The 26,942-nt window shown below is 40.7% G+C and overlaps 1 protein-coding gene and 34 non-coding genes across 35 annotated transcripts; 1 reads left to right on the plus strand and 34 right to left on the minus strand.

Moving 5' to 3' along the window:
- The first annotated feature begins 255 nt into the window (after window positions 1-255).
- LOC124122057 (forkhead box protein L2-like) lies at window positions 256-1,438 on the plus strand. The gene has a single exon (XM_046485220.2). The coding sequence runs from the start codon at window positions 343-345 to the stop codon at window positions 1,165-1,167; it is 825 nt and encodes a 274-aa protein (XP_046341176.1). The 5' UTR covers window positions 256-342; the 3' UTR covers window positions 1,168-1,438.
- A 13,664-nt stretch (window positions 1,439-15,102) lies between these two features.
- Window positions 15,103-15,174, minus strand: Trnae-uuc. Its single transcript has one exon. It is a non-coding gene; the product is annotated as a tRNA-Glu (tRNA).
- Window positions 15,175-15,424: 250 nt separating this feature from the next.
- Trnan-guu lies at window positions 15,425-15,498 on the minus strand. Its single transcript has one exon. It is a non-coding gene; the product is annotated as a tRNA-Asn (tRNA).
- A 296-nt stretch (window positions 15,499-15,794) lies between these two features.
- On the minus strand, window positions 15,795-15,866 carry Trnae-uuc. Its single transcript has one exon. It is a non-coding gene; the product is annotated as a tRNA-Glu (tRNA).
- A 250-nt stretch (window positions 15,867-16,116) lies between these two features.
- Window positions 16,117-16,189, minus strand: Trnan-guu. Its single transcript has one exon. It is a non-coding gene; the product is annotated as a tRNA-Asn (tRNA).
- A 296-nt stretch (window positions 16,190-16,485) lies between these two features.
- Trnae-uuc lies at window positions 16,486-16,557 on the minus strand. Its single transcript has one exon. It is a non-coding gene; the product is annotated as a tRNA-Glu (tRNA).
- Window positions 16,558-16,807: 250 nt separating this feature from the next.
- Window positions 16,808-16,881, minus strand: Trnan-guu. The gene has a single exon. It is a non-coding gene; the product is annotated as a tRNA-Asn (tRNA).
- A 296-nt stretch (window positions 16,882-17,177) lies between these two features.
- On the minus strand, window positions 17,178-17,249 carry Trnae-uuc. The gene has a single exon. It is a non-coding gene; the product is annotated as a tRNA-Glu (tRNA).
- A 250-nt stretch (window positions 17,250-17,499) lies between these two features.
- Trnan-guu lies at window positions 17,500-17,573 on the minus strand. The gene has a single exon. It is a non-coding gene; the product is annotated as a tRNA-Asn (tRNA).
- A 296-nt stretch (window positions 17,574-17,869) lies between these two features.
- Trnae-uuc lies at window positions 17,870-17,941 on the minus strand. Its single transcript has one exon. It is a non-coding gene; the product is annotated as a tRNA-Glu (tRNA).
- A 250-nt stretch (window positions 17,942-18,191) lies between these two features.
- On the minus strand, window positions 18,192-18,265 carry Trnan-guu. Its single transcript has one exon. It is a non-coding gene; the product is annotated as a tRNA-Asn (tRNA).
- A 296-nt stretch (window positions 18,266-18,561) lies between these two features.
- Trnae-uuc lies at window positions 18,562-18,633 on the minus strand. Its single transcript has one exon. It is a non-coding gene; the product is annotated as a tRNA-Glu (tRNA).
- A 250-nt stretch (window positions 18,634-18,883) lies between these two features.
- On the minus strand, window positions 18,884-18,957 carry Trnan-guu. The gene has a single exon. It is a non-coding gene; the product is annotated as a tRNA-Asn (tRNA).
- Window positions 18,958-19,253: 296 nt separating this feature from the next.
- Window positions 19,254-19,325, minus strand: Trnae-uuc. Its single transcript has one exon. It is a non-coding gene; the product is annotated as a tRNA-Glu (tRNA).
- Window positions 19,326-19,944: 619 nt separating this feature from the next.
- Window positions 19,945-20,016, minus strand: Trnae-uuc. The gene has a single exon. It is a non-coding gene; the product is annotated as a tRNA-Glu (tRNA).
- Window positions 20,017-20,266: 250 nt separating this feature from the next.
- Trnan-guu lies at window positions 20,267-20,340 on the minus strand. The gene has a single exon. It is a non-coding gene; the product is annotated as a tRNA-Asn (tRNA).
- A 296-nt stretch (window positions 20,341-20,636) lies between these two features.
- Window positions 20,637-20,708, minus strand: Trnae-uuc. The gene has a single exon. It is a non-coding gene; the product is annotated as a tRNA-Glu (tRNA).
- Window positions 20,709-20,958: 250 nt separating this feature from the next.
- Trnan-guu lies at window positions 20,959-21,032 on the minus strand. Its single transcript has one exon. It is a non-coding gene; the product is annotated as a tRNA-Asn (tRNA).
- Window positions 21,033-21,328: 296 nt separating this feature from the next.
- Trnae-uuc lies at window positions 21,329-21,400 on the minus strand. The gene has a single exon. It is a non-coding gene; the product is annotated as a tRNA-Glu (tRNA).
- Window positions 21,401-21,650: 250 nt separating this feature from the next.
- Trnan-guu lies at window positions 21,651-21,724 on the minus strand. The gene has a single exon. It is a non-coding gene; the product is annotated as a tRNA-Asn (tRNA).
- A 296-nt stretch (window positions 21,725-22,020) lies between these two features.
- Window positions 22,021-22,092, minus strand: Trnae-uuc. The gene has a single exon. It is a non-coding gene; the product is annotated as a tRNA-Glu (tRNA).
- Window positions 22,093-22,335: 243 nt separating this feature from the next.
- Trnan-guu lies at window positions 22,336-22,409 on the minus strand. Its single transcript has one exon. It is a non-coding gene; the product is annotated as a tRNA-Asn (tRNA).
- A 296-nt stretch (window positions 22,410-22,705) lies between these two features.
- On the minus strand, window positions 22,706-22,777 carry Trnae-uuc. The gene has a single exon. It is a non-coding gene; the product is annotated as a tRNA-Glu (tRNA).
- Window positions 22,778-23,027: 250 nt separating this feature from the next.
- Trnan-guu lies at window positions 23,028-23,101 on the minus strand. The gene has a single exon. It is a non-coding gene; the product is annotated as a tRNA-Asn (tRNA).
- A 296-nt stretch (window positions 23,102-23,397) lies between these two features.
- Trnae-uuc lies at window positions 23,398-23,469 on the minus strand. Its single transcript has one exon. It is a non-coding gene; the product is annotated as a tRNA-Glu (tRNA).
- A 250-nt stretch (window positions 23,470-23,719) lies between these two features.
- On the minus strand, window positions 23,720-23,793 carry Trnan-guu. The gene has a single exon. It is a non-coding gene; the product is annotated as a tRNA-Asn (tRNA).
- A 296-nt stretch (window positions 23,794-24,089) lies between these two features.
- On the minus strand, window positions 24,090-24,161 carry Trnae-uuc. The gene has a single exon. It is a non-coding gene; the product is annotated as a tRNA-Glu (tRNA).
- Window positions 24,162-24,411: 250 nt separating this feature from the next.
- On the minus strand, window positions 24,412-24,485 carry Trnan-guu. Its single transcript has one exon. It is a non-coding gene; the product is annotated as a tRNA-Asn (tRNA).
- A 296-nt stretch (window positions 24,486-24,781) lies between these two features.
- Trnae-uuc lies at window positions 24,782-24,853 on the minus strand. Its single transcript has one exon. It is a non-coding gene; the product is annotated as a tRNA-Glu (tRNA).
- A 243-nt stretch (window positions 24,854-25,096) lies between these two features.
- Trnan-guu lies at window positions 25,097-25,170 on the minus strand. Its single transcript has one exon. It is a non-coding gene; the product is annotated as a tRNA-Asn (tRNA).
- A 296-nt stretch (window positions 25,171-25,466) lies between these two features.
- Window positions 25,467-25,538, minus strand: Trnae-uuc. The gene has a single exon. It is a non-coding gene; the product is annotated as a tRNA-Glu (tRNA).
- A 250-nt stretch (window positions 25,539-25,788) lies between these two features.
- Window positions 25,789-25,862, minus strand: Trnan-guu. Its single transcript has one exon. It is a non-coding gene; the product is annotated as a tRNA-Asn (tRNA).
- Window positions 25,863-26,158: 296 nt separating this feature from the next.
- Window positions 26,159-26,230, minus strand: Trnae-uuc. The gene has a single exon. It is a non-coding gene; the product is annotated as a tRNA-Glu (tRNA).
- A 243-nt stretch (window positions 26,231-26,473) lies between these two features.
- On the minus strand, window positions 26,474-26,547 carry Trnan-guu. Its single transcript has one exon. It is a non-coding gene; the product is annotated as a tRNA-Asn (tRNA).
- Window positions 26,548-26,843: 296 nt separating this feature from the next.
- Trnae-uuc lies at window positions 26,844-26,915 on the minus strand. Its single transcript has one exon. It is a non-coding gene; the product is annotated as a tRNA-Glu (tRNA).
- Window positions 26,916-26,942: the final 27 nt, after the last annotated feature.

Below are 26,942 nucleotides of genomic sequence, written 5' to 3' on the forward strand. Positions count from 1 at the left end.
AGAAATATGAATGTGCAAATACATTTAAACGTTAAGAAAAGATAATATTAACAAATAGATGAAAGCATAAACAAATTCGTCTCGACATGCAAGCTTGTCTTCTGACGTGTGTCATTCATTCTCATTATCACCTGCCAGGCACCGCGCGTGACAAACACGAACGACCCATCCCCTCCTTTGACCAATCACAGACGTCCAATTGACTATAAATAAACGTGAGCGATCTCACTTGTCATATCGAGCTCCATCTGTACACAGTGAACATTTGATCACTCATCAATCCTATCTTGACAATCGGAACAAACACTCGGGTGTTTATCTTTGAACTGAATCATCTCCGCCATGATCAACTTCAGCATAGACTTCATCACTGGCCAAAATACAACAGGTCGCAAGGAAGACAACTCCTTCAGCGAGGAGGAGGGTAGCGTCCCATCCCCAATCTCCAGCGACGACGGAGGCGCCCCCTGCTCCAGCTCCCCCCTCGACAAGGATACGGCGGTTGGCCCAACAGCGAGAGACCGTCGACCTGGAGTCAAGCCGACACATTCCTACATCGCTCTTATCTCCATGGCAATCCTCAGCACTGAGGGTAAGAAGATGTTGTTGAGTGACATCTACAGCTACATCATGGACAACTTCCCCTACTACAACAACAAGGACAAGGCGTGGAGGAACAGCATCAGGCACAACCTCTCCCTCAACGAGTGTTTCGTCAAGAGTGGCCGGGCCGACAACGGAAAGGGCAACTACTGGTCCATACATCCAGCATGTATCGACGACTTCTCCCGCGGTGACTTCAGACGCCGTCAAGCCCGTCGTCGTGCCAGAAAGAATAGTCTGAGCCGGGACACGTGCGTGAGTAACCTACCACTCAGCTACAGATACAACCTCGGTTACGTCCCGATGACTCCCTCTACTGTTGGGACGCCTACCTACCGGCCGTGCTACAGCCCTCCGTCCCCTGTGTATGCCACCCAGACAAGCTTCTACTGTCCACCAGTATCTACCGGGGTCACCCAAGGATTGTACGCACCCTACCAGTCACAGCCCTCCGTCTACAGCTCCCCTGCCCCCACCCCCGGACTTGCAGTGTCCTCATCTTGGGGGTGCGACTTATACAGAAGCAAAGACTTCACGCACACTCCCGTGCCTTATACGGAGTAAATGAAATGTCATTTAGACTCAATCGGACGATGATAAACAATTATTTACCCTGAGCGGGCGTTGCGATCTAAGACGATGAAGTGAAAGGTGTATTGCATGACGCGAGAAAGATAATCGATGTTTGGGGTGTTGTTCTTACATTCTAGTGCCTGTGTTGTGAGAACGGTGAGTGTGTAACACCTCTTTGTTTTGTAGTTATATTGTATTTATATTGTTACATCATTATTGAAGATTTTTATTGCTAAGAATGGAGTGTCTTCGTCCAAGCATGTAAATAAAATATTGAAGGAAAACACATCTGGCACTGTCATTTTTCATGTTTCAAAGGCATATGTCTTCTAACCTTGTGCGGCTCATTGTTTGCACCTTCCGATTGACGTATTGTAATTGACGTAGTGACGAGTCGGTGAGGTTTTTTCTATCCATATCCCAGCACATATCATGGTGGGGACAATATGGGCTTCACATTTTTTTACCATGTGGAATCAACCTTGTGACTTCAGTGTGGCGAACGAACACTTTAACCAGTAACCTACCCCGTTCCTTAAAGTAGGAACTAACCTCGGTGAGAATGGTGACTTTCATTTTTCTTATACATATTGAGTTTAGAGTTTAGTTGAACTGTGATTTAACGTCGTGTTCAAGATTACTGCACTTATTTAGCGACACACTTACTCTGCATACTGACTCGGAGCCGCCAAGTCCTTGTATTCTCCCCTTAATGCCGAGCGCCAGGCAGGGTAACAGCAAGTACCACCTTTTAACGTCTTTTGGTATGAAGCGAACGGGAATCGAACACCTACCTTTCGCTCTGAGGTCAGAGGCTCTAGCCGCTAGACCAAGGAGGAGGTCTGTTGAACTAATTTATCATATGATTAAAAATATTGGCAGTTGTTTTTTTTACGTTGATGGACTAAACAGGGGGTAAATATTACTTATTTTGACTTGTACCATATGTTCCCGTGTTTTCTCAGGTGAACAATTGACTTTGCGTGTGTTTGTGACGGGTGCCACCGGTGGGGCAGGATACGCTCACCTTTTCGCGAACACCTGGTATCATTACTATTTGATAGAGATTCATAAACACATGCTCATGATATAGTCGGAATCGTACAATCGACTTAATGCCGATATTTATAGTAGATATGGAAAGGGTTTTGTCGCTTTATGAACACAACGAAGGGCATCTTTAACAGGGACAATAACTAAAAAATAAGTAAGAAAAATATATTATTGTAATGGTTTTATGATTTCCGGCAAAACAAGCACATCACCACAAGTTGTTAACTTTTGAAAAATAATGCCGACAAACATTCACTGAATTTGTTATAGCCTTACACCCCGTGCTGGACACAATCACGATCGAATCTACCGAAACACTGCTCATGAAGCAGTATGACACGGTTCGTCTCGGAGACAACATCTTACATCACAATGGGCCGCATCACATCGCGGCTACACATTTTGCTGTTTATGCAACATTTAGATCATGTTGAAAGTTAGCTGTGGAGAGGGCACCAGGTGTTCACGTCTCCAGATATGAATCAGTTTTATTATCCTTACATTTTATATATCTGGTTGTGAACTCAATATGTTTGGAGTAATCTCACCAAATCAATGGTTTGGAGACATAGGTTTGGAAACGATGTTATCATGAACATTGTTTTGAATGAAATCAGCATCTTCTGATAGTTTATTGTTAAGAATACACAGACTTGGTCCCCTCTCTACTTTACTGAAATTGATAAGGAGACAGTTGATGTTATGGCCACTAATAGTTGAAGGTTTTAAACAGCAATTCATTATGAAACATATAAGTGATCTGTATATAAGAATCAAATCTGTACCTCTCTGCTTGATGACACCATCAACAATTTGTTGCCTTGTATATTCCCGTTTGTTGGGATTCCTATACTTCCATATACTGTCGTAACTGCGTCCTTGGGTTAACTGAACCCTATTACAGTTACCTAACGTACACTCTTCAAAATAAGAAACGCACAGGTAGATTTTTAGTAAATGTATTGTACCTAATAAAGTCGATATATTTAATTTAATATCATAGATACAAATATGAAAGTTTGGAGATCGATAGTCACATGTTGTCGTTGAACAATGGCATTGAAAACTGTTCATTGTCATGTCACATAAGGCCACAAGGTTGCGCTGAACTCAGTATCTCGTGTGACCGCCCCGGGCAGCAATCACGGCTCTGCATCTCCTCGGCACTGACTGGATAAGTGTACGAATTCTGTCCTGCGTCATTCTGCTTGTAACGCGTTGGCCTGTTGCGTGAGCGTCTGCGGCGTGTTCTGACGTTGACGTACACGTCGATCGAGTTCATCCCAGAGGTGTTCGATTGGGTTGAGATCTGGAGATCTCGACGGCCAGGGCATAGCTAAACCACACTCCAGTTTCTCAAATTCCAAGGCTGTAAGGTATGGCACCAACGCCAGCGTCGCTGTCGATGGATCTGTTGCAAACAGGGACGATAACTGTACTGTCTTCCGAGTTGGATTCCAGCCTCGCGAAGATAGTCCCTGACAGTCTGGTCCGATATCCTCCTCAAACCAGGGATGCGTCCTGCAGTCTCCGCAGCTGTGGCATTGCGATGACGTTGGAGGAACAGTCGTATGTAGCGATCTCGTCCAGGGGTGGTAACTAAAATGAAAATACAGAAAACTATTTCCACCGCGGTGGAAATAGTTTTCTGTATTTTCATTTAGTTTTTGACCTTTTCGTTTTTGTTTTTGACATTTTTATTTTAGTTTTTGACATTTTCGCTTTATTCTTCAGCAATTCAACATCTCCTTTATACATGATTTATCACATATTTGTATGACAAAGCGTGTTAATTTGCAAAAGGTAACGATAACAGTAAGTGAAATATAAAATATTGAAAAACAGACTCCATGTCCTTTCATAATACATTCATAGATTCTATCATAATTTTAGAACAATTTCACGAAGCATTTCTAAATTAATTAAAAAAATATGAAGACCGCCATGGTTGCGTATTGATTATAGATTTGTAATTGTTTAATTATTTACAGCTGTTTACAGGTTTTAAAATTTTGTGTTATATTTTTATATTTAGTAGATCTAGTTATTCTTTCCACAATGATTGTATGTATGGACACTAAATATTGGTCAATGCATCATAACAATTGAGTGCACAAACTTCAATTATTATCTTTAGTTTCAAGATATTTTATTCTACAATAATTATCTTTCACTCTGAACATCAATTATGTGAATAAGTAACTATTTGATGTCATTTAATTTTAGTATTCTATGAATAATAAATAAATCGATCAGATCCTTAACATATACATAATAAACTCATATGGACATTCATCTTGTGCATTAAGTGGTTTGTTTCCAAATAAAACATTTCTAAAATATATTTGTAATAGGAATGTGATACATTAAATACTTGTAACAGTACATGAAATTTTTGCTTGTTTAATCACAAGGACCAGGTGGCACATAAGCTGGTGAGTTAGCCATATGTTTATAAGAAAATGCTATCTTTTGAAAAAGAAACAGGGCATATTGACAAATCTTGCAGTTCTGTTCTGTTGGAGAAACGTACATGGAAATATCCTACCTTATACATGTATTTGTTCTGTGTTCTCACCGATGAAATAATGTGTAATTAGTCTGGCCGGACATTCCAGGTTTGTTGCAATATGCTCGGATGTCTGACAGTGAGCCTCGTGTCCCTGAAGGAACATAAACCATTGTGGACTGTGGTCAACAGGTTTTCGTGTATCAGTCAGTATGATGTATAAAAAGATTTAACATAAATGCAGACCATCACCAGCTTTGGATCTGACATCCTTGATCTTTTGATGGGTTTCAGAATATCCAGTCAGAAAGGGTCCTTATCATGTTCTGTTTGTCTCAGTCTTCTGGTTGGAGTGAAAAGAAATGTGCCTGTGTACCGTTTACCCTTGCCAGATGTATTTTTTCCTGTCAGCCACGCCCCATGACTTTAGTTCACCTTATGTGGTCTATTTTATACATACAGCTACTGCTTCCAACCTGTTTTTTCCTTTGTATGCAACCACAGTATCACAACTTCCTCAGCTAGTGTGTATAAAAGTTGCCCTGTCATCATGAAACAAGAACTATAAAGGAAAGTCATATTTTCAATCAAAAACATATTTGTCTTTCCTTGAATACGCTTTGGTTAAGTGCCAGAAATTGTCAGTGTCACATTTTAAAAAAAGATTTGCATAAGGACCATTCTTTGATAGACCTTAGTCAAACCATGTGACAAGTTAGGTAGAATTATAACTTTAAAAGCCCTCATTTCTGAGGTGTCAATATTTTTCACATTTTTAAGGATCAATTTCAAGGATCACATTCATATTCATTTTATGATCATAACTTAATGAAATATTTTATTATGTCTTCTGCTCATCTACATGGAAACATAAATATAATTATAGATCTATTGTCTTAAACTGGGCGGCAAAAGAAAGTATAGGTCGAGTTCCATGATCGATAAAAAAATAACAAGAAGAGGTTTTGTTGTGAATTATAATTATAATCTAGGGAGGGGTAACAAATGATTGATCAACCACAGTATGAATGAAATTGTGCAATCACAGGTAATGTAAGCTCAAGGTAAACAATGGTGGGGTAAGAAATTTATATTTTCAAAAGTTGTCTGAAATGTCACCAAAAAATTGTCAGACAAACTACAAGTTCATTGGCGACACAGTTGCCTTCAATAGCGTGTATGACCTCCAGCTGCCTCAATGCATGCTGTGATACGCCGCCTCACCGATGACGTCAGTCTTCTGATGACGTGGACTGGAATCCGTTGCCACTCGTCTCTCAGGGCCTGCTGCAATTCTTGTCTGTTGACGGGAGGCTGATGGCGTGCTCTAATTATCTGTCTGTCAAGTTGGTCCCACAGATGTTCAATAGGATTCATATCGGGTGAGTGGGCAGGCCAGGGCAAAACGTCAACGTTCTGCTGGTTTAGAAAGTTCCGAGTCAGTCTTGCAGTATGGGGCCTGACATTGTCGTGTTGAAACAATGTCCCCTGCTGTTGGTTTTGTAAGAACGGAAGCACAACTGGCTGCAATACTTGGTCTCTGTACTGCACAGCGTTCAGGTTTCCCTGTATAATCACCAAATCAGTCTTCTGATCTCCACAAATACCATCCCACACCATGACACCTCCTCCGCCGAATGGATGGACCTCTCGAATACACGCCGGAGCCAAACGTTCCCCTCGTTAAACTCGTTCTCTGCCGTCATTTCGAAACAAGTTAAACCGACTTTCATCAGTAAACAGCACTCGACGCCAATTTCTCACTTGCCAGCGTCGAACCTGCCTCGCCCATCGCAGTCTCAGGCGTCGATGTTGAGCAGTCAGTACCATTCCTCGGAAAGTACGATACGCTCGGATTCCAGCAGCACGAAGTCGTCGTAGTACTGTACGTTGGCTAATGGGATGTCCCAACGCTGTTGCCGCCGTCGCCGTTACGAATCTGTTTCGCAGTAGAATGAGCCGTATCTGACCGTCTTCCAGTGGTGTTGTCACTCGGGGTCGTCCGGTTCTAGGCCTGTCCTTTGTCCTCCCTGTCTGCCGGTACCGTTGAATCAGCCTGGCTACTGTCAATGGTGTACAACAATACCTTCTGGCAATTTGGACCTGTGTTGCCCCCATTTCGGCCATACCGATGGCTCTCTCTCTCTCTCTCTGCTCCTGTGACAGTCGTGGCATTTCCTTTGTGTGCTTTCATCACGTGTGGTTATACCCTGCGGACGAACGCATTTATACAACTAACATGCACGTGCAGTTTATGCCATAGGCGAGAAATCTGTTTCAACATTTTTTTTGTCACCGCACGAGCGCCGTCAAAGGTGGCGCGTTCAGGTGAGGTGTTTTTTGGTACCAGTTCCTGGGCAGTCATATTCCCAATACCCACTTTCCAGTAGTTATCGCTGTTTTTAGGAAAATTACAAATTGCTAACCTATACTTTCTTTTGCCGCTTAGTTTATTTTCTTAGGTACAAATTCACAAAGTATTTTGGGTACAATTTAATTTGTCTTTGGTGCAAAATCACACACAGAGCCTAAATATATTTACATCCTCCATCCAGTTATCGTGTACCAAAATTTTAATAGGTTCAGAGGACGTGAGGTTCTCAGAAAAAGTTTTCAACATCTTTAATATTCTAAATTGTTCTTTTTGTAATGTTAGACCAATAACAATATAATATTGGTATTATTGTGCCATGTGAATATGTTATATCACTCCCCGTCGTTGTCAGAAAATAATTCGAAAAAAATAGACAGTGGAACCCAAACATTACGATTTGGATTTAGACTTCAAACATGTTACGCACCGGCGTCAATCACGAACAAATATAAAACATCGGAGTGGAGACTGCTGCCCAGGACAAACATAGTAAACAGTTGAAGATAGAATCTTACATTATGTAATTTCTGTTTAATCTTTTTCGGGATTACGCGACGGTACTTTGATAAACTTTTGCATATTTTGCCTCGATGTGTTAGAAGCGGTTAGATAAAATTGCAAGAATCTTGATTGCTTTTCGTAATATGCATAATGTTTCTACTGAATGGTTTACCTATAATGTATATAAGTTCAGGTTTTGCGTATCATAAAATATTTTTAATTTTTCGAACTGTTTGTTGACTTTGTTCAACCAAACAAATCGCGAGTTAGGCCATGCCCAAACGTATTTCTTACGTTGGTCGGATTGTCAACAACAGGTCAATGTCAGAAAGTTTATCAAACGAAATAAATTGCAAACTCGATAAAAATGAGATACTTTTACAAAGATATATACAACCATGATACTAATTATAGAAACTTAAGTTAGATGTAAGTGGTTATAATAGTATTACGAGATCACGATGCATTTGGAGTTGTTTGCCAAAAGTCAACAATATCTTGTAATTGTGTGCCGAGAAGTTTGGCCGAAACATTTTTAACTCGGGATATTTTCTTTTTGAGGTAAATAAATTACTGAAAGTTTTGATATTGAACAAGCTCAGCATTTATGCGCGTCATACGTAATTTAAATGTTACGCAAAGCCTTTTTGGTAAAAAGATATGGCGAGTTTTATTTTGGGGTGTCGTTATGCTATACGCCTGTCGAATGGAATCGACATCAGATGCACGGGAAGTGACACCTCTGTCAAATGGGTTCGACGTTAGCGTGCAGAGCTTTACTTGAGTGTTCAGGGAAAATATTTGCTAAGATAATGTGTAAACGTTTTTACGATTGGGCAGATCAAGATAGGTTTTTAGTACCCGAGGATTTTGAACATCTGATGTGTATGTTATCAATGCTTTGATTGAAAAAAATACTTAATGTTACATAAAAGTAGATTCTATTGTGCATTCATAGATCTTAAGAGTTCGATTCAGTGTGTAGGACAAGTTTATTTTACAAACTCTGGATCGGTAATGTTAATGGTACAATATTTAGAATACTTAAAAATATGCATGAAAATGTTAAATCTTGTTTATTTTTTAATGGTGGCTATACAGATTTTTCGATTACCAGTTAGGTGTACGACGGGGGTGTGAGTTATCTACCTTTCTGTTTTCATTCTTTGTAAATGACATCGTTGATTTTCTTAATTCAGACGGGCAACGTAATATCCAATTAGGAATGATTGAACTTTATATTCTAATGATTGCAGATGATGTGGTCTTATTCAACAGTACAATCGTGTGATTGCAAAAGACGCCTCGACAAAATGAAGATTTGTTGTCATACTCACTTAAAGTCAATCAACACGTTCGTATTGTCAAATATTGGCTCCGACTTGTATCTAAAAAAAACTAATATAATCCTCAGTCATGCTTATTCATATCAATACAACCTGGCAGAAAAGAGAGTAAATTGCTGGGCACTAAAAGTAAAACAACTTCTTTATTCACGTGGTTTTTGCCATGTTTGGGATAGTCAAGGAGTAATTGGTTTTATTGATAACTCTAAAATAAGATGTTTTGATATAGATAACCAACAGTAGTCTAGTAGTTTAAGAACTTACTCAAAACTTTATTTTTTTCTTGTATTAAGCAATATTATGTATTTAAAAATTATCTAGATGTTTGTTTACAATGTCCATATTATGACAGTTTGAGTCATAACGTTTTACCTTATTATTTTTACCCAAATGTAACTTTTGATACATTTGTAACACTCTGTACATCTAAAACCCTATGCACAATTAATGCTTTAGCTAAATTTCTATTTCTTGCTTTTAAAAAGCGTAATAATTTTCTCATGCTTTTAAAAAGCGTAATAACTTTCTCATGCTTTTAAAAAGCGTAATAAAAAGGGGCAACGATGAAGAATCTGGTGAGATGCCTGAACATATGTCTGAGTGAGTGAGTTTGGTTTTACGCCGCTTTTCGCAATATTTTAGCAATCTCACGGCGGGGGCACCAGCTATGGGCTTCACCCATTGTACCCATGTCGGGAATCGAACCCGGCGTGACGAGCGAACGCTTTAACCACTAGGCTACCCGACCGCCCGGAACATATGTCTGAAGAAAAGGGGGACAATAATGACGGACCAATAGAAGAAAAGGAAGAAGACGAAGGCGACAAAGAAGAACTTCATGAAATTCCTTTTGCATGTAACAGTGTTAGATATGACAAGGCGAGTGGAGGGAGATCGCACAACGAGCAATCAAGAAAACGCTGTTTATTTTAGAATTCAATACAAGCTGAAAACAGAAGATATCCTCAATTTCTGGCGTTACAAGCAGAATGGCGCATAATTCCGCAGGACAGAATTCGTACACTTATCTAGTTAGTGCTGCGGAGATGCAGAGTCGTAATTGCTGCCCGGGGCGGTCACACGAGATACTGAGTTCAGCGCAACCTTGTGGCCTTATGTGACATGACAATGAAAGTTTTCAATGTCTTTGTACAACGACAATATGTGACTATCGATCCCCAAAATTTCATATTTGTATCTATGATATTAAATTAAATATATCGACTTTATTAGTTACAATATATTTACTAAAAATCTACCTGTGCGTTTCTTTTTGGAAGAGTGTAACTATTTCTCAGAGTGAGTTTTCGGTGTCTAGCCGGGAGAGCCACATTTCAGAAATGGCTATTGCCGGTAGAGCCACATTTTCAGCTGAGTGCATTTCACCTATTCTAGCGGGTAATTAATGTAAAGTTTTGATGAATATGTTATCCTTGTGGAATAAAAAATGAGAAAACAAGACTTGTTTTGTTATATACGGTAACCCGTTAGAATCACAAAGCATGTTTTGACAGCATAGCCGCGAAAGCCACATTATACAATCACGCAACCATAACCATTGCCGCGAGAGCCACATCAATTTGGGCTATCTATTTTCGAAATGTGGCTTTGCCGGCCTGTAACCGAGTTTTCCGTGGCACTCAAGGGTATACAGAAGAATAAATCACATGGCCCTGATGGGCTAACAGTTGAATTTTATTTGTAGGTTTGGGACATTTTATGTCCCTTCTTCATACAAGTTGTCGATTGTATACACGAAGAAAGCTTTCACGTACCATGAAAAAGAGTATAATTAGTTTGTTTTATAAAAGGAATGTGGCAAAAGAGACATTAATTGGAGATTTCATAATTTCATGGACTAAAATTCACTATACTGATATAACAAGTTCTGTTAAACGTAATGGTCATTTGACGCTCATTTAACCTTAACTCTTGGTGTTCGTCAGTGAGATCCAATGAGCTCTATGCTGTACGTTTTGGTATAGGGGACACTGAATCTACTATACATGTAGGTAAGAATAATCCCGATATTCATGGAATCAGTATCAACAATGATATTTATTCTTTGATGTGTCAACATGCTGATGACACTACATTCACTGTCTCAGATGTCGGATCCGTCGAAGAAACATTTAGTTTTGTTGTTGGGTGAAAATACTGTTCAATCAACATCCCGGTTAAAATTAAGAAAGATTGTGTAGAAATATTAGGCATTTATTTTGGCACGGATAAAGCAATGTGTGAAACATTAATTTGGGGAAAGAAAATAGACAAAATACAAACGTTGTTACAGTCATGGTAATGTAGACAGCTTACCCTACAGGGTAGAGCAATTGTAATAAACACCCTTACGAGTTCTCTCTTGTAGTATGCGTTCACTATACTTCCTGTACCTGGGCTTAGAATAGATTTACTCAAATGTTTAGTAAAACACAATAAAACTGCTAAAATAGCATTAGATACCTGTATTGGTGTTTGTTTAGATGGTGGTTTGAATATACCACATTTGTGTTGTAACAATGTACACTGAGACTTAAATTGCTGAGGGCTTTTGTTAATTCCCAGCTTAGCTTTTATGCTGAGCTATAATCTGCATGGAATGAAATTACTGGCAGGAAAATACCTTTGCTTCAAAATGTAGATGATATTATGAATCAACTACTTTTAAAAAATCCATTAATTACCTTCAATGCAAGAACGCCACTATGTTTCAATCGTTTATTTCAAGTGGAAGTTTTTGTATTAGAAACATATTTGTTTTGACGTTATTGTAAACATTTGACATGATACTTTACCCGAAATTGTCATTAGCACTATACAACAATACTATACAATCATTTAATACGCGCTTCCATCAGAATGGGAAAATATGATTTTATCTGATGTTGGCAAAAGACATTCCCTTCTGTGCTATTTATGGCCAGGGCGTGTCAGTTGAAGTTTTTGCAGCTAAATTTTGCTACGATATTTTCAGAACAAAACACTTTAAACTATCTAATAGGTACGTGTATGTTTCACACTTGCTCTGGATCACTGGGGATACGTTTCCGTTTAGGTTGAGATGTCGAAGCCATCTTAGAGTTGTTCCTGATTGTATAAGATGTTGGTCTCAGGCACAACAGTTCAACCTGAAAAGACACATAATCATGGTGATGACATTGTTACAAGGTGCGACATTTCCATATATATTAACTCGGGTATTCTGTAAGAGAACCTTAAGTATGTACAACTGTTACGGACTGTATGACCGATTCAAAATACTTTAAAAAGCATAGTCTGGAATGTAAGTCGCAACTTTGAAACTGGTAATCAAAGCTTAGGACAGATGCTTTCTAAGTGGCTAACGTCGACTTCCTGTTGATCATATCATTGGTAGGTCTTAGTTCGCGAAAGGTTGTTCTGACGTGACCTGTAATGGGATGTCCTCGTCGATAGCGAGAACTTGTATCTGATTTTAATAAGATTGAGGTAGTCTAAGCATGTGAATTATACAGTTTTCTTTATTTAAAGCATTAATTGTTTATTGTTAAGCAAGTTTATCTCTGCAGCCGTTGTAATATGCAGCTACCAGCCGATTCGTCTCGCATAAAAACACGGGCTGTGTACTCGCTGGCAGATGACCACGGAGTACGCTGATCACTGTGTCGGATTAACGAGACTGATTAATGAGTGATTTCGGTAATTCGTTGCAAATTAGTGTGTGGGTGTCGGAGTGCGAGACTGTCGGATTAACGGGTCTAAATAGCACTGATTTAATCGGTTCCCATCATTAGTATCGGATAAAGCCGATTGTCGGATTAAAGAGACTTGACTGTAATTGGAATATCATTTTTTTTCTGTGAATGCATGGGCCCTGTTCATTTTAGCCATTGATATACGATTTGGACGATTCGCATTTGGACATTTTCTGTAAATTGGAAACTTAAGTAGTTAAGTTATGTAAGAATTATACGTTAGTGAGTTGATTCGTTTCTTACCTTCTGTGGTGCCAACTGCAAATTCACCTTATCTAGTAGCTGTAATAAAGTATCTGAAACTCAACTTGAAATGGCTGGTGTGCACTTGTTTTTGCGACTATCACTTCAGTAGAAAGGCCAGCTGGCACAATTGGTTGTGGACCTTCCATTTTCCAGACAGTGCAGATAGGAAGTAGCTGATCGGAAGGCTCAATTGTTCGCCGCTTCACTTTCTTCTCCACATTGGGTTTTGATCTGGGTGGCATACATGTCAGAGAAGTTGGCTGAACTGTTATGCCATTGAAACAATGTGATGTCCCTGATCCACTTAGTACTTCCTCTTGTCTGTCAATGTTGTCAAAAGCATGTAGAGTTGGAACAGACTGATGGATGCTTGCTGGAAGAGGTACTTCATCAATATCTACATGTTCCATCTTGTCGGTACCCAGCCCAGTGTCAATCTCCTCCAAGGTTGAGTATGAACAAGAGTGGCCCAAGCGATTTAAAGTTTTGAGCTCAGCATTACCTTCAGAGTTTTGATTACCCATGGAAGTAGAATGTGCTTTGGCGTAATTACTTTGCCAACAGTAACAGCAGCAACAATGTCCTCGGCAATGAATAGCAGACAGCTCATGTTAGACAGGTTTTATTAAAGAACAGTATAATTAATACTGTAAGATACTTTTATATTGACATGTACAAGCTTGGCAGTATCATTGTTATCTGAATGTTGTTGTCTAAACTTTATCTTGCTTTAAAATCAAATATACTCCCGAAAATCATCCTCCAGGTGAATTGTCAACTCCATGCTTGTTGGTGTTAATGGAAAGGACCGGTCATTGCATCAATTTTATATAAACACAGATGCATCGTATTTATTCATTAACTGACAACATACAGTAGTTTCAGATGTTAATGGGGAATTATATGTTTTGCTGCACAATTTTAGGTCTTATTATGAGTAATTAAACTTCATATGAAACCAAATATTGTTTTTGTTTTCTAGCAGGGTTTTAAATAGATAATGTTTATTTTAACTATGGTAATATCTGCAAAACTTAAATTTGTTTTGTATGAAACTGAAATGCAGAGATTTCATCACACATGGGGTTAGCACTCGGAAATTTGTGTGAAAATATTGAGGACATTTTGAGCAAGGAAAACAGGTTTTGCAGTGCAAGAAAACAATGTTATTTCTGTGATGATTAATTATTACAAATACAAAAAACAGCTGTTGTCAATCATAATTTTTTAAGGCTATTTATAGTCATAACATTGAAGAAACAAATTCTTACTGTCTTTGAATGATGAAAAATATTAAAAAAACAATAGATTTTTCAATATAATCTGATCACAGAGAAACATTTATTACACAAAACCAAACAAATTGTATATCAAAATGTTTGGATTTAGTGCCTGACACCCTTTCATTACACAAAAGTTGTCTTGGAATAGTAAACTCTTATTTTCATGCTTATTTCTGAAATTGGGAACAAATTGGAAAATAAAAGGCGGCCATCTTGAAATTGGCGGCCAAAATGACATTTAGCTGGACATGTTGGATGTCCAGCACTTGATTTCATGTATTATGGACATCAGGCTATCTGAAACCACAATGAAATTTGTCCCTTCATTTGGTAGTCAAACAAAAAAATCAGGGGTCAGGCTCAAACATTTCGTCCATGAAAAAATAAATCTGTAGATTAGGATGTTTAAGAGATGACGAGCTGACATTAATAAATATCTTCTTTGTATCATGAGCTACCTTGAAGTTGATATCAGCATATTGTAGCAGGTATTTGCGCTCACAGTGTTCATCTGTAAAACGTGAAAGGGAGAAATATCAGTCATTCAAGTTGACAAGACACAAGTGCGTCCCTGGGTGGGCTCGAACCACCAACCTTGAGGAGTGACTTTGAGATGTGACTGGTGTCACGGAAGTGAAGTACTGTTGAAGAAGGGAAAGTCTCATGGTGCGTTCCATCTCTGAATTTCCAGGCGGTGGATTGTGTTGCACAATAACACACTGGCTGACTTGATGCATTTACTGGAAGATGTGGACGTTAGGTCATCGGTGCACTTACATGGATGACTAGAAATGCATGCTTTTTACTTATGATTGTGAAAATGAGAAAAGTATAATTATTCAAGTTGAGCTCATTTTCTTGTCAGATGGAAAAGAAATTGTTCCAATGCCGGGAATCGAACCCGGGCCGCCTGGGTGAAAGCCAGGAATCCTAACCACTAGACCACATTGGAAGCTGACAGATGAGGGAAATGTAAAACGAGTTACCACTAGACTTTATTCCTATTGTGCGTGTGAAAGTTGGTGTTGTAGATTAGGATGTTTAAGAGATGACGAGCTGACATTAATAAATATCTTCTTTGTATCATGAGCTAGCTTGAAGTTGATATCGGCATATTGTAGCAGGTATTTGCGCTCACAGTGTTCATCTGTAAAACGTGAAAGGGAGAAATATCAGTCATTCAAGTTGACAAAACACAAGTGCGTCCCTGGGTGGGCTCGAACCACCAACCTTTCGGTTAACAGCCGAACGCGCTAACCAATTGCGCCACAGAGACCGAACTGATGTGTATGGAGTGACTTTGAGATGTGACTGGTGTTACGGAAGTGAAGTACTGTTGAAGAAGGGAAAGTCTCATGGTGCGTTCCATCTCTGAATTTCCAGGCGGTGGATTGTGTTGCACAATAACACACTGGCTGACTTGATGCATTTACTGGAAGATGTGGACGTTAGGTCATCGATGCACTTACATGGATGACTAGAAATGCATGCTTTTTACTTATGATTGTGAAAATGAGAAAAGTATAATTATTCAAGTTGAGCTCATTTTCTTGTCAGATGGAAAAGAAATTGTTCCAATGCCGGGAATCGAACCCGGGCCGCCTGGGTGAAAGCCAGGAATCCTAACCACTAGACCACATTGGAAGCTGACAGATGAGGGAAACGTAAAACGAGTTACCACTAGACTTTATTCCTATTGTGCGTGTGAAAGTTGGTGTTGTAGATTAGGATGTTTAAGAGATGACGAGCTGACATTAATAAATATCTTCTTTGTATCATGAGCTAGCTTGAAGTTGATATCGGCATATTGTAGCAGGTATTTGCGCTCACAGTGTTCATCTGTAAAACGTGAAAGGGAGAAATATCAGTCATTCAAGTTGACAAAACACAAGTGCGTCCCTGGGTGGGCTCGAACCACCAACCTTTCGGTTAACAGCCGAACGCGCTAACAATTTCGCCACAGAGACCGAACTGATGTGTGTGGAGTGACTTTGAGATGTGACTGGTGTCACGGAAGTGAATTACTGTTGAAGAAGGGAAAGTCTCATGGTGCGTTCCATCTCTGAATTTCCAGGCGGTGGATTGTGTTGCACAATAACACACTGGCTGACTTGATGCATTTACTGGAAGATGTGGACGTTAGGTCATCGATGCACTTACATGGATGACTAGAAATGCATGCTTTTTACTTATGATTGTGAAAATGAGAAAAGTATAATTATTCAAGTTGAGCTCATTTTCTTGTCAGATGGAAAAGAAATTGTTCCAATGCCGGGAATCGAACCCGGGCCGCCTGGGTGAAAGCCAGGAATCCTAACCACTAGACCACATTGGAAGCTGACAGATGAGGGAAATGTAAAACGAGTTACCACTAAACTTTATTCCTATTGTGCGTGTGAAAGTTGGTGTTGTAGATTAGGATGTTTAAGAGATGACGTGCTGACATTAATAAATATCTTCTTTGTATCATGAGCTAGCTTGAAGTTGATATCAGCATATTGTAGCAGGTATTTGCGCTCACAGTGTTCATCTGTAAAACGTGAAAGGGAGAAATATCAGTCATTCAAGTTGACAAAACACAAGTGCGTCCCTGGGTGGGCTCGAACCACCAACCTTTCGGTTAACAGCCGAACGCGCTAACCAATTGCGCCACAGAGACCGAACTGATGTGTATGGAGTGACTTTGAGATGTGACTGGTGTCACGGAAGTGAAGTACTGTTGAAGAAGGGAAAGTCTCATGGTGCGTTCCATCTCTGAATTTCCAGGCGGTGGATTGTGTTGCACAATAACACACTGGCTGACTTGATGCATTTACTGGAAGATGTGGACGTTAGGTCATCGATGCACTTACATGGATGACTAGAAATGCATGCTTTTTACTTATGATTGTGAAAATGAGAAAAGTATAATTATTCAAGTTGAGCTCATTTTCTTGTCAGATGGAAAAGAAATTGTTCCAATGCCGGGAATCGAACCCGGGCCGCCTGGGTGAAAGCCAGAAATCCTAACCACTAGACCACATTGGAAGCTGACAGATGAGGGAAATGTAAAACGAGTTACCACTAGACTTTATTCCTATTGTGCGTGTGAAAGTTGGTGTTGTAGATTAGGATGTTTAAGAGATGACGAGCTGACATTAATAAATATCTTCTTTGTATCATGAGCTAGCTTGAAGTTGATATCGGCATATTGTAGCAGGTATTTGCGCTCACAGTGTTCATCTGTAAAACGTGAAAGGGAGAAATATCAGTCATTCAAGTTGACAAAACACAAGTGCGTCCCTGGGTGGGCTCGAACCACCAACCTTTCGGTTAACAGCCGAACGCGCTAACCAATTGCGCCACAGAGACCGAATTGATGTGTATGGAGTGACTTTGAGATGTGACTGGTGTCACGGAAGTGAATTACTGTTGAAGAAGGGAAAGTCACATGGTGCGTTCCATCTCTGAATTTCCAGGCGGTGGATTGTGTTGCACAATAACACACTGGCTGACTTGATGCATTTACTGGAAGATGTGGACGTTAGGTCATCGATGCACTTACATGGATGACTAGAAATGCATGCTTTTTACTTATGATTGTGAAAATGAGAAAAGTATAATTATTCAAGTTGAGCTCATTTTCTTGTCAGATGGAAAAGAAATTGTTCCAATGCCGGGAATCGAACCCGGGCCGCCTGGGTGAAAGCCAGAAATCCTAACCACTAGACCACATTGGAAGCTGACAGATGAGGGAAATGTAAAACGAGTTACCACTAGACTTTATTCCTATTGTGCGTGTGAAAGTTGGTGTTGTAGATTAGGATGTTTAAGAGATGACGAGCTGACATTAATAAATATCTTCTTTGTATCATGAGCTAGCTTGAAGTTGATATCGGCATATTGTAGCAGGTATTTGCGCTCACAGTGTTCATCTGTAAAACGTGAAAGGGAGAAATATCAGTCATTCAAGTTGACAAAACACAAGTGCGTCCCTGGGTGGGCTCGAACCACCAACCTTTCGGTTAACAGCCGAACGCGCTAACCAATTGCGCCACAGAGACCGAACTGATGTGTGTGGAGTGACTTTGAGATGTGACTGGTGTCACGGAAGTGAAGTACTGTTGAAGAAGGGAAAGTCTCATGGTGCGTTCCATCTCTGAATTTCCAGGCGGTGGATTGTGTTGCACAATAACACACTGGCTGACTTGATGCATTTACTGGAAGATGTGGACGTTAGGTCATCGATGCACTTACATGGATGACTAGAAATGCATGCTTTTTACTTATGATTGTGAAAATGAGAAAAGTATAATTATTCAAGTTGAGCTCATTTTCTTGTCAGATGGAAAAGAAATTGTTCCAATGCCGGGAATCGAACCCGGGCCGCCTGGGTGAAAGCCAGAAATCCTAACCACTAGACCACATTGGAAGCTGACAGATGAGGGAAATGTAAAACGAGTTACCACTAGACTTTATTCCTATTGTGCGTGTGAAAGTTGGTGTTGTAGATTAGGATGTTTAAGAGATGACGAGCTGACATTAATAAATATCTTCTTTGTATCATGAGCTAGCTTGAAGTTGATATCGGCATATTGTAGCAGGTATTTGCGCTCACAGTGTTCATCTGTAAAACGTGAAAGGGAGAAATATCAGTCATTCAAGTTGACAAAACACAAGTGCGTCCCTGGGTGGGCTCGAACCACCAACCTTTCGGTTAACAGCCGAACGCGCTAACCAATTGCGCCACAGAGACCGAACTGATGTGTGTGGAGTGACTTTGAGATGTGACTGGTGTCACGGAAGTGAAGTACTGTTGAAGAAGGGAAAGTCTCATGGTGCGTTCCATCTCTGAATTTCCAGGCGGTGGATTGTGTTGCACAATAACACACTGGCTGACTTGATGCATTTACTGGAAGATGTGGACGTTAGGTCATCGATGCACTTACATGGATGACTAGAAATGCATGCTTTTTACTTATGATTGTGAAAATGAGAAAAGTATAATTATTCAAGTTGAGCTCATTTTCTTGTCAGATGGAAAAGAAATTGTTCCAATGCCGGGAATCGAACCCGGGCCGCCTGGGTGAAAGCCAGGAATCCTAACCACTAGACCACATTGGAAGCTGACAGATGAGGGAAATGTAAAACGAGTTACCACTAGACTTTATTCCTATTGTGCGTGTGAAAGTTGGTGTTGTAGATTAGGATGTTTAAGAGATGACGAGCTGACATTAATAAATATCTTCTTTGTATCATGAGCTAGCTTGAAGTTGATATCGGCATATTGTAGCAGGTATTTGCGCTCACAGTGTTCATCTGTAAAACGTGAAAGGGAGAAATATCAGTCATTCAAGTTGACAAAACACAAGTGCGTCCCTGGGTGGGCTCGAACCACCAACCTTTCGGTTAACAGCCGAACGCGCTAACAATTTCCCCACAGAGACCGAACTGATGTGTGTGGAGTGACTTTGAGATGTGACTGGTGTCACGGAAGTGAATTACTGTTGAAGAAGGGAAAGTCTCATGGTGCGTTCCATCTCTGAATTTCCAGGCGGTGGATTGTGTTGCACAATAACACACTGGCTGACTTGATGCATTTACTGGAAGATGTGGACGTTAGGTCATCGATGCACTTACATGGATGACTAGAAATGCATGCTTTTTACTTATGATTGTGAAAATGAGAAAAGTATAATTATTCAAGTTGAGCTCATTTTCTTGTCAGATGGAAAAGAAATTGTTCCAATGCCGGGAATCGAACCCGGGCCGCCTGGGTGAAAGCCAGGAATCCTAACCACTAGACCACATTGGAAGCTGACAGATGAGGGAAATGTAAAACGAGTTACCACTAGACTTTTTTCCTATTGTGCGTGTGAAAGTTGGTGTTGTAGATTAGGATGTTTAAGAGATGACGAGCTGACATTAATAAATATCTTCTTTGTATCATGAGCTAGCTTGAAGTTGATATCGGCATATTGTAGCAGGTATTTGCGCTCACAGTGTTCATCTGTAAAACGTGAAAGGGAGAAATATCAGTCATTCAAGTTGACAAAACACAAGTGCGTCCCTGGGTGGGCTCGAACCACCAACCTTTCGGTTAACAGCCGAACGCGCTAACCAATTGCGCCACAGAGACCGAACTGATGTGTGTGGAGTGACTTTGAGATGTGACTGGTGTCACGGAAGTGAAGTACTGTTGAAGAAGGGAAAGTCTCATGGTGCGTTCCATCTCTGAATTTCCAGGCGGTGGATTGTGTTGCACAATAACACACTGGCTGACTTGATGCATTTACTGGAAGATGTGGACGTTAGGTCATCGATGCACTTACATGGATGACTAGAAATGCATGCTTTTTACTTATGATTGTGAAAATGAGAAAAGTATAATTATTCAAGTTGAGCTCATTTTCTTGTCAGATGGAAAAGAAATTGTTCCAATGCCGGGAATCGAACCCGGGCCGCCTGGGTGAAAGCCAGGAATCCTAACCACTAGACCACATTGGAAGCTGACAGATGAGGGAAATGTAAAACGAGTTACCACTAGACTTTATTCCTATTGTGCGTGTGAAAGTTGGTGTTGTAGATTAGGATGTTTAAGACATGACGAGCTGACATTAATAAATATCTTCTTTGTATCATGAGCTAGCTTGAAGTTGATATCAGCATATTGTAGCAGGTATTTGCGCTCACAGTGTTCATCTGTAAAACGTGAAAGGGAGAAATATCAGTCATTCAAGTTGACAAAACACAAGTGCGTCCCTGGGTGGGCTCGAACCACCAACCTTTCGGTTAACAGCCGAACGCGCTAACCAATTGCGCCACAGAGACCGAACTGATGTGTGTGGAGTGACTTTGAGATGTGACTGGTGTCACGGAAGTGAAGTACTGTTGAAGAAGGGAAAGTCTCATGGTGCGTTCCATCTCTGAATTTCCAGGCGGTGGATTGTGTTGCACAATAACACACTGGCTGACTTGATGCATTTACTGGAAGATGTGGACGTTAGGTCATCGATGCACTTACATGGATGACTAGAAATGCATGCTTTTTACTTATGATTGTGAAAATGAGAAAAGTATAATTATTCAAGTTGAGCTCATTTTCTTGTCAGATGGAAAAGAAATTGTTCCAATGCCGGGAATCGAACCCGGGCCGCCTGGGTGAAAGCCAGGAATCCTAACCACTAGACCACATTGGAAGCTGACAGATGAGGGAAATGTAAAACGAGTTACCACTAGACTTTATTCCTATTGTGCGTGTGAAAGTTGGTGTTGTAGATTAGGATGTTTAAGAGATGACGAGCTGACATTAATAAATATCTTCTTTGTATCATGAGCTAGCTTGAAGTTGATATCGGCATATTGTAGCAGGTATTTGCGCTCACAGTGTTCATCTGTAAAACGTGAAAGGGAGAAATATCAGTCATTCAAGTTGACAAAACACAAGTGCGTCCCTGGGTGGGCTCGAACCACCAACCTTTCGGTTAACAGCCGAACGCGCTAACCAATTGCGCCACAGAGACCGAACTGATGTGTGTGGAGTGACTTTGAGATGTGACTGGTGTCACGGAAGTGAAGTACTGTTGAAGAAGGGAAAGTCTCATGGTGCGTTCCATCTCTGAATTTCCAGGCGGTGGATTGTGTTGCACAATAACACACTGGCTGACTTGATGCATTTACTGGAAGATGTGGACGTTAGGTCATCGATGCACTTACATGGATGACTAGAAATGCATGCTTTTTACTTATGATTGTGAAAATGAGAAAAGTATAATTATTCAAGTTGAGCTCATTTTCTTGTCAGATGGAAAAGAAATTGTTCCAATGCCGGGAATCGAACCCGGGCCGCCTGGGTGAAAGCCAGGAATCCTAACCACTAGACCACATTGGAAGCTGACAGATGAGGGAAATGTAAAACGAGTTACCACTAGACTTTTTTCCTATTGTGCGTGTGAAAGTTGGTGTTGTAGATTAGGATGTTTAAGAGATGACGAGCTGACATTAATAAATATCTTCTTTGTATCATGAGCTAGCTTGAAGTTGATATCGGCATATTGTAGCAGGTATTTGCGCTCACAGTGTTCATCTGTAAAACGTGAAAGGGAGAAATATCAGTCATTCAAGTTGACAAGTGCGTCCCTGGGTGTGCTCGAACCACCAACCTTTCGGTTAACAGCCGAACGCGCTAACCAATTGCGCCACAGAGACCGAACTGATGTGTGTGGAGTGACTTTGAGATGTGACTGGTGTCACGGAAGTGAAGTACTGTTGAAGAAGGGAAAGTCTCATGGTGCGTTCCATCTCTGAATTTCCAGGCGGTGGATTGTGTTGCACAATAACACACTGGCTGACTTGATGCATTTACTGGAAGATGTGGACGTTAGGTCATCGATGCACTTACATGGATGACTAGAAATGCATGCTTTTTACTTATGATTGTGAAAATGAGAAAAGTATAATTATTCAAGTTGAGCTCATTTTCTTGTCAGATGGAAAAGAAATTGTTCCAATGCCGGGAATCGAACCCGGGCCGCCTGGGTGAAAGCCAGGAATCCTAACCACTAGACCACATTGGAAGCTGACAGATGAGGGAAATGTAAAACGAGTTACCACTAGACTTTTTTCCTATTGTGCGTGTGAAAGTTGGTGTTGTAGATTAGGATGTTTAAGAGATGACGAGCTGACATTAATAAATATCTTCTTTGTATCATGAGCTAGCTTGAAGTTGATATCGGCATATTGTAGCAGGTATTTGCGCTCACAGTGTTCATCTGTAAAACGTGAAAGGGAGAAATATCAGTCATTCAAGTTGACAAAACACAAGTGCGTCCCTGGGTGGGCTCGAACCACCAACCTTTCGGTTAACAGCCGAACGCGCTAACCAATTGCGCCACAGAGACCGAACTGATGTGTGTGGAGTGACTTTGAGATGTGACTGGTGTCACGGAAGTGAAGTACTGTTGAAGAAGGGAAAGTCTCATGGTGCGTTCCATCTCTGAATTTCCAGGCGGTGGATTGTGTTGCACAATAACACACTGGCTGACTTGATGCATTTACTGGAAGATGTGGACGTTAGGTCATCGATGCACTTACATGGATGACTAGAAATGCATGCTTTTTACTTATGATTGTGAAAATGAGAAAAGTATAATTATTCAAGTTGAGCTCATTTTCTTGTCAGATGGAAAAGAAATTGTTCCAATGCCGGGAATCGAACCCGGGCCGCCTGGGTGAAAGCCAGGAATCCTAACCACTAGACCACATTGGAAGCTGACAGATGAGGGAAATGTAAAACGAGTTACCACTAGACTTTTTTCCTATTGTGCGTGTGAAAGTTGGTGTTGTAGATTAGGATGTTTAAGAGATGACGAGCTGACATTAATAAATATCTTCTTTGTATCATGAGCTAGCTTGAAGTTGATATCGGCATATTGTAGCAGGTATTTGCGCTCACAGTGTTCATCTGTAAAACGTGAAAGGGAGAAATATCAGTCATTCAAGTTGACAAAACACAAGTGCGTCCCTGGGTGGGCTCGAACCACCAACCTTTCGGTTAACAGCCGAACGCGCTAACCAATTGCGCCACAGAGACCGAACTGATGTGTGTGGAGTGACTTTGAGATGTGACTGGTGTCACGGAAGTGAAGTACTGTTGAAGAAGGGAAAGTCTCATGGTGCGTTCCATCTCTGAATTTCCAGGCGGTGGATTGTGTTGCACAATAACACACTGGCTGACTTGATGCATTTACTGGAAGATGTGGACGTTAGGTCATCGATGCACTTACATGGATGACTAGAAATGCATGCTTTTTACTTATGATTGTGAAAATGAGAAAAGTATAATTATTCAAGTTGAGCTCATTTTCTTGTCAGATGGAAAAGAAATTGTTCCAATGCCGGGAATCGAACCCGGGCCGCCTGGGTGAAAGCCAGGAATCCTAACCACTAGACCACATTGGAAGCTGACAGATGAGGGAAATGTAAAACGAGTTACCACTAGACTTTTTTCCTATTGTGCGTGTGAAAGTTGGTGTTGTAGATTAGGATGTTTAAGAGATGACGAGCTGACATTAATAAATATCTTCTTTGTATCATGAGCTAGCTTGAAGTTGATATCGGCATATTGTAGCAGGTATTTGCGCTCACAGTGTTCATCTGTAAAACGTGAAAGGGAGAAATATCAGTCATTCAAGTTGACAAAACACAAGTGCGTCCCTGGGTGGGCTCGAACCACCAACCTTTCGGTTAACAGCCGAACGCGCTAACCAATTGCGCCACAGAGACCGAACTGATGTGTGTGGAGTGACTTTGAGATGTGACTGGTGTCACGGAAGTGAAGTACTGTTGAAGAAGGGAAAGTCTCATGGTGCGTTCCATCTCTGAATTTCCAGGCGGTGGATTGTGTTGCACAATAACACACTGGCTGACTTGATGCATTTACTGGAAGATGTGGACGTTAGGTCATCGATGCACTTACATGGATGACTAGAAATGCATGCTTTTTACTTATGATTGTGAAAATGAGAAAAGTATAATTATTCAAGTTGAGCTCATTTTCTTGTCAGATGGAAAAGAAATTGTTCCAATGCCGGGAATCGAACCCGGGCCGCCTGGGTGAAAGCCAGGAATCCTAACCACTAGACCACATTGGAAGCTGACAGATGAGGGAAATGTAAAACGAGTTACCACTAGACTTTTTTCCTATTGTGCGTGTGAAAGTTGGTGTTGTAGATTAGGATGTTTAAGAGATGACGAGCTGACATTAATAAATATCTTCTTTGTATCATGAGCTAGCTTGAAGTTGATATCGGCATATTGTAGCAGGTATTTGCGCTCACAGTGTTCATCTGTAAAACGTGAAAGGGAGAAATATCAGTCATTCAAGTTGACAAGTGCGTCCCTGGGTGGGCTCGAACCACCAACCTTTCGGTTAACAGCCGAACGCGCTAACCAATTGCGCCACAGAGACCGAACTGATGTGTGTGGAGTGACTTTGAGATGTGACTGGTGTCACGGAAGTGAAGTACTGTTGAAGAAGGGAAAGTCTCATGGTGCGTTCCATCTCTGAATTTCCAGGCGGTGGATTGTGTTGCACAATAACACACTGGCTGACTTGATGCATTTACTGGAAGATGTGGACGTTAGGTCATCGATGCACTTACATGGATGACTAGAAATGCATGCTTTTTACTTATGATTGTGAAAATGAGAAAAGTATAATTATTCAAGTTGAGCTCATTTTCTTGTCAGATGGAAAAGAAATTGTTCCAATGCCGGGAATCGAACCCGGGCCGCCTGGGTGAAAGCCAGGAATCCTAACCACTAGACCACATTGGAAGCTGACAGATGAGGGAAATGTAAAACGAGTTACCACTAGACTTTTTTCCTATTGTGCGTGTGAAAGTTGGTGTTGTAGATTAGGATGTTTAAGAGATGACGAGCTGACATTAATAAATATCTTCTTTGTATCATGAGCTAGCTTGAAGTTGATATCGGCATATTGTAGCAGGTATTTGCGCTCACAGTGTTCATCTGTAAAACGTGAAAGGGAGAAATATCAGTCATTCAAGTTGACAAAACACAAGTGCGTCCCTGGGTGGGCTCGAACCACCAACCTTTCGGTTAACAGCCGAACGCGCTAACCAATTGCGCCACAGAGACCGAACTGATGTGTGTGGAGTGACTTTGAGATGTGACTGGTGTCACGGAAGTGAAGTACTGTTGAAGAAGGGAAAGTCTCATGGTGCGTTCCATCTCTGAATTTCCAGGCGGTGGATTGTGTTGCACAATAACACACTGGCTGACTTGATGCATTTACTGGAAGATGTGGACGTTAGGTCATCGATGCACTTACATGGATGACTAGAAATGCATGCTTTTTACTTATGATTGTGAAAATGAGAAAAGTATAATTATTCAAGTTGAGCTCATTTTCTTGTCAGATGGAAAAGAAATTGTTCCAATGCCGGGAATCGAACCCGGGCCGCCTGGGTGAAAGCCAGGAATCCTAACCACTAGACCACATTGGAAGCTGACAGATGAGGGAAATGTAAAACGAGTTACCACTAGACTTTATTCCTATTGTGCGTGTGAAAGTTGGTGTTGTAGATTAGGATGTTTAAGAGATGACGAGCTGACATTAATAAATATCTTCTTTGTATCATGAGCTAGCTTGAAGTTGATATCGGCATATTGTAGCAGGTATTTGCGCTCACAGTGTTCATCTGTAAAACGTGAAAGGGAGAAATATCAGTCATTCAAGTTGACAAGTGCGTCCCTGGGTGGGCTCGAACCACCAACCTTTCGGTTAACAGCCGAACGCGCTAACCAATTGCGCCACAGAGACCGAACTGATGTGTGTGGAGTGACTTTGAGATGTGACTGGTGTCACGGAAGTGAAGTACTGTTGAAGAAGGGAAAGTCTCATGGTGCGTTCCATCTCTGAATTTCCAGGCGGTGGATTGTGTTGCACAATAACACACTGGCTGACTTGATGCATTTACTGGAAGATGTGGACGTTAGGTCATCGATGCACTTACATGGATGACTAGAAATGCATGCTTTTTACTTATGATTGTGAAAATGAGAAAAGTATAATTATTCAAGTTGAGCTCATTTTCTTGTCAGATGGAAAAGAAATTGTTCCAATGCCGGGAATCGAACCCGGGCCGCCTGGGTGAAAGCCAGGAATCCTAACCACTAGACCACATTGGAAGCTGACAGATGAGGGAAATGTAAAAC

This window comes from Haliotis rufescens, unplaced genomic scaffold, assembly GCF_023055435.1.
Source record: "Haliotis rufescens isolate VD_foot unplaced genomic scaffold, xgHalRufe1.0.p SCAF_1, whole genome shotgun sequence".
In the NCBI taxonomy this organism is placed as follows: Eukaryota; Metazoa; Mollusca; class Gastropoda; order Lepetellida; family Haliotidae; genus Haliotis; species Haliotis rufescens.

Bases quoted from the DNA above. Each gene is read 5' to 3' on its own strand.
- LOC124122057 (XM_046485220.2), top strand. From the start codon at position 343: ATGATCAACTTCAGCATAGACTTCATCACTGGCCAAAATACAACAGGT.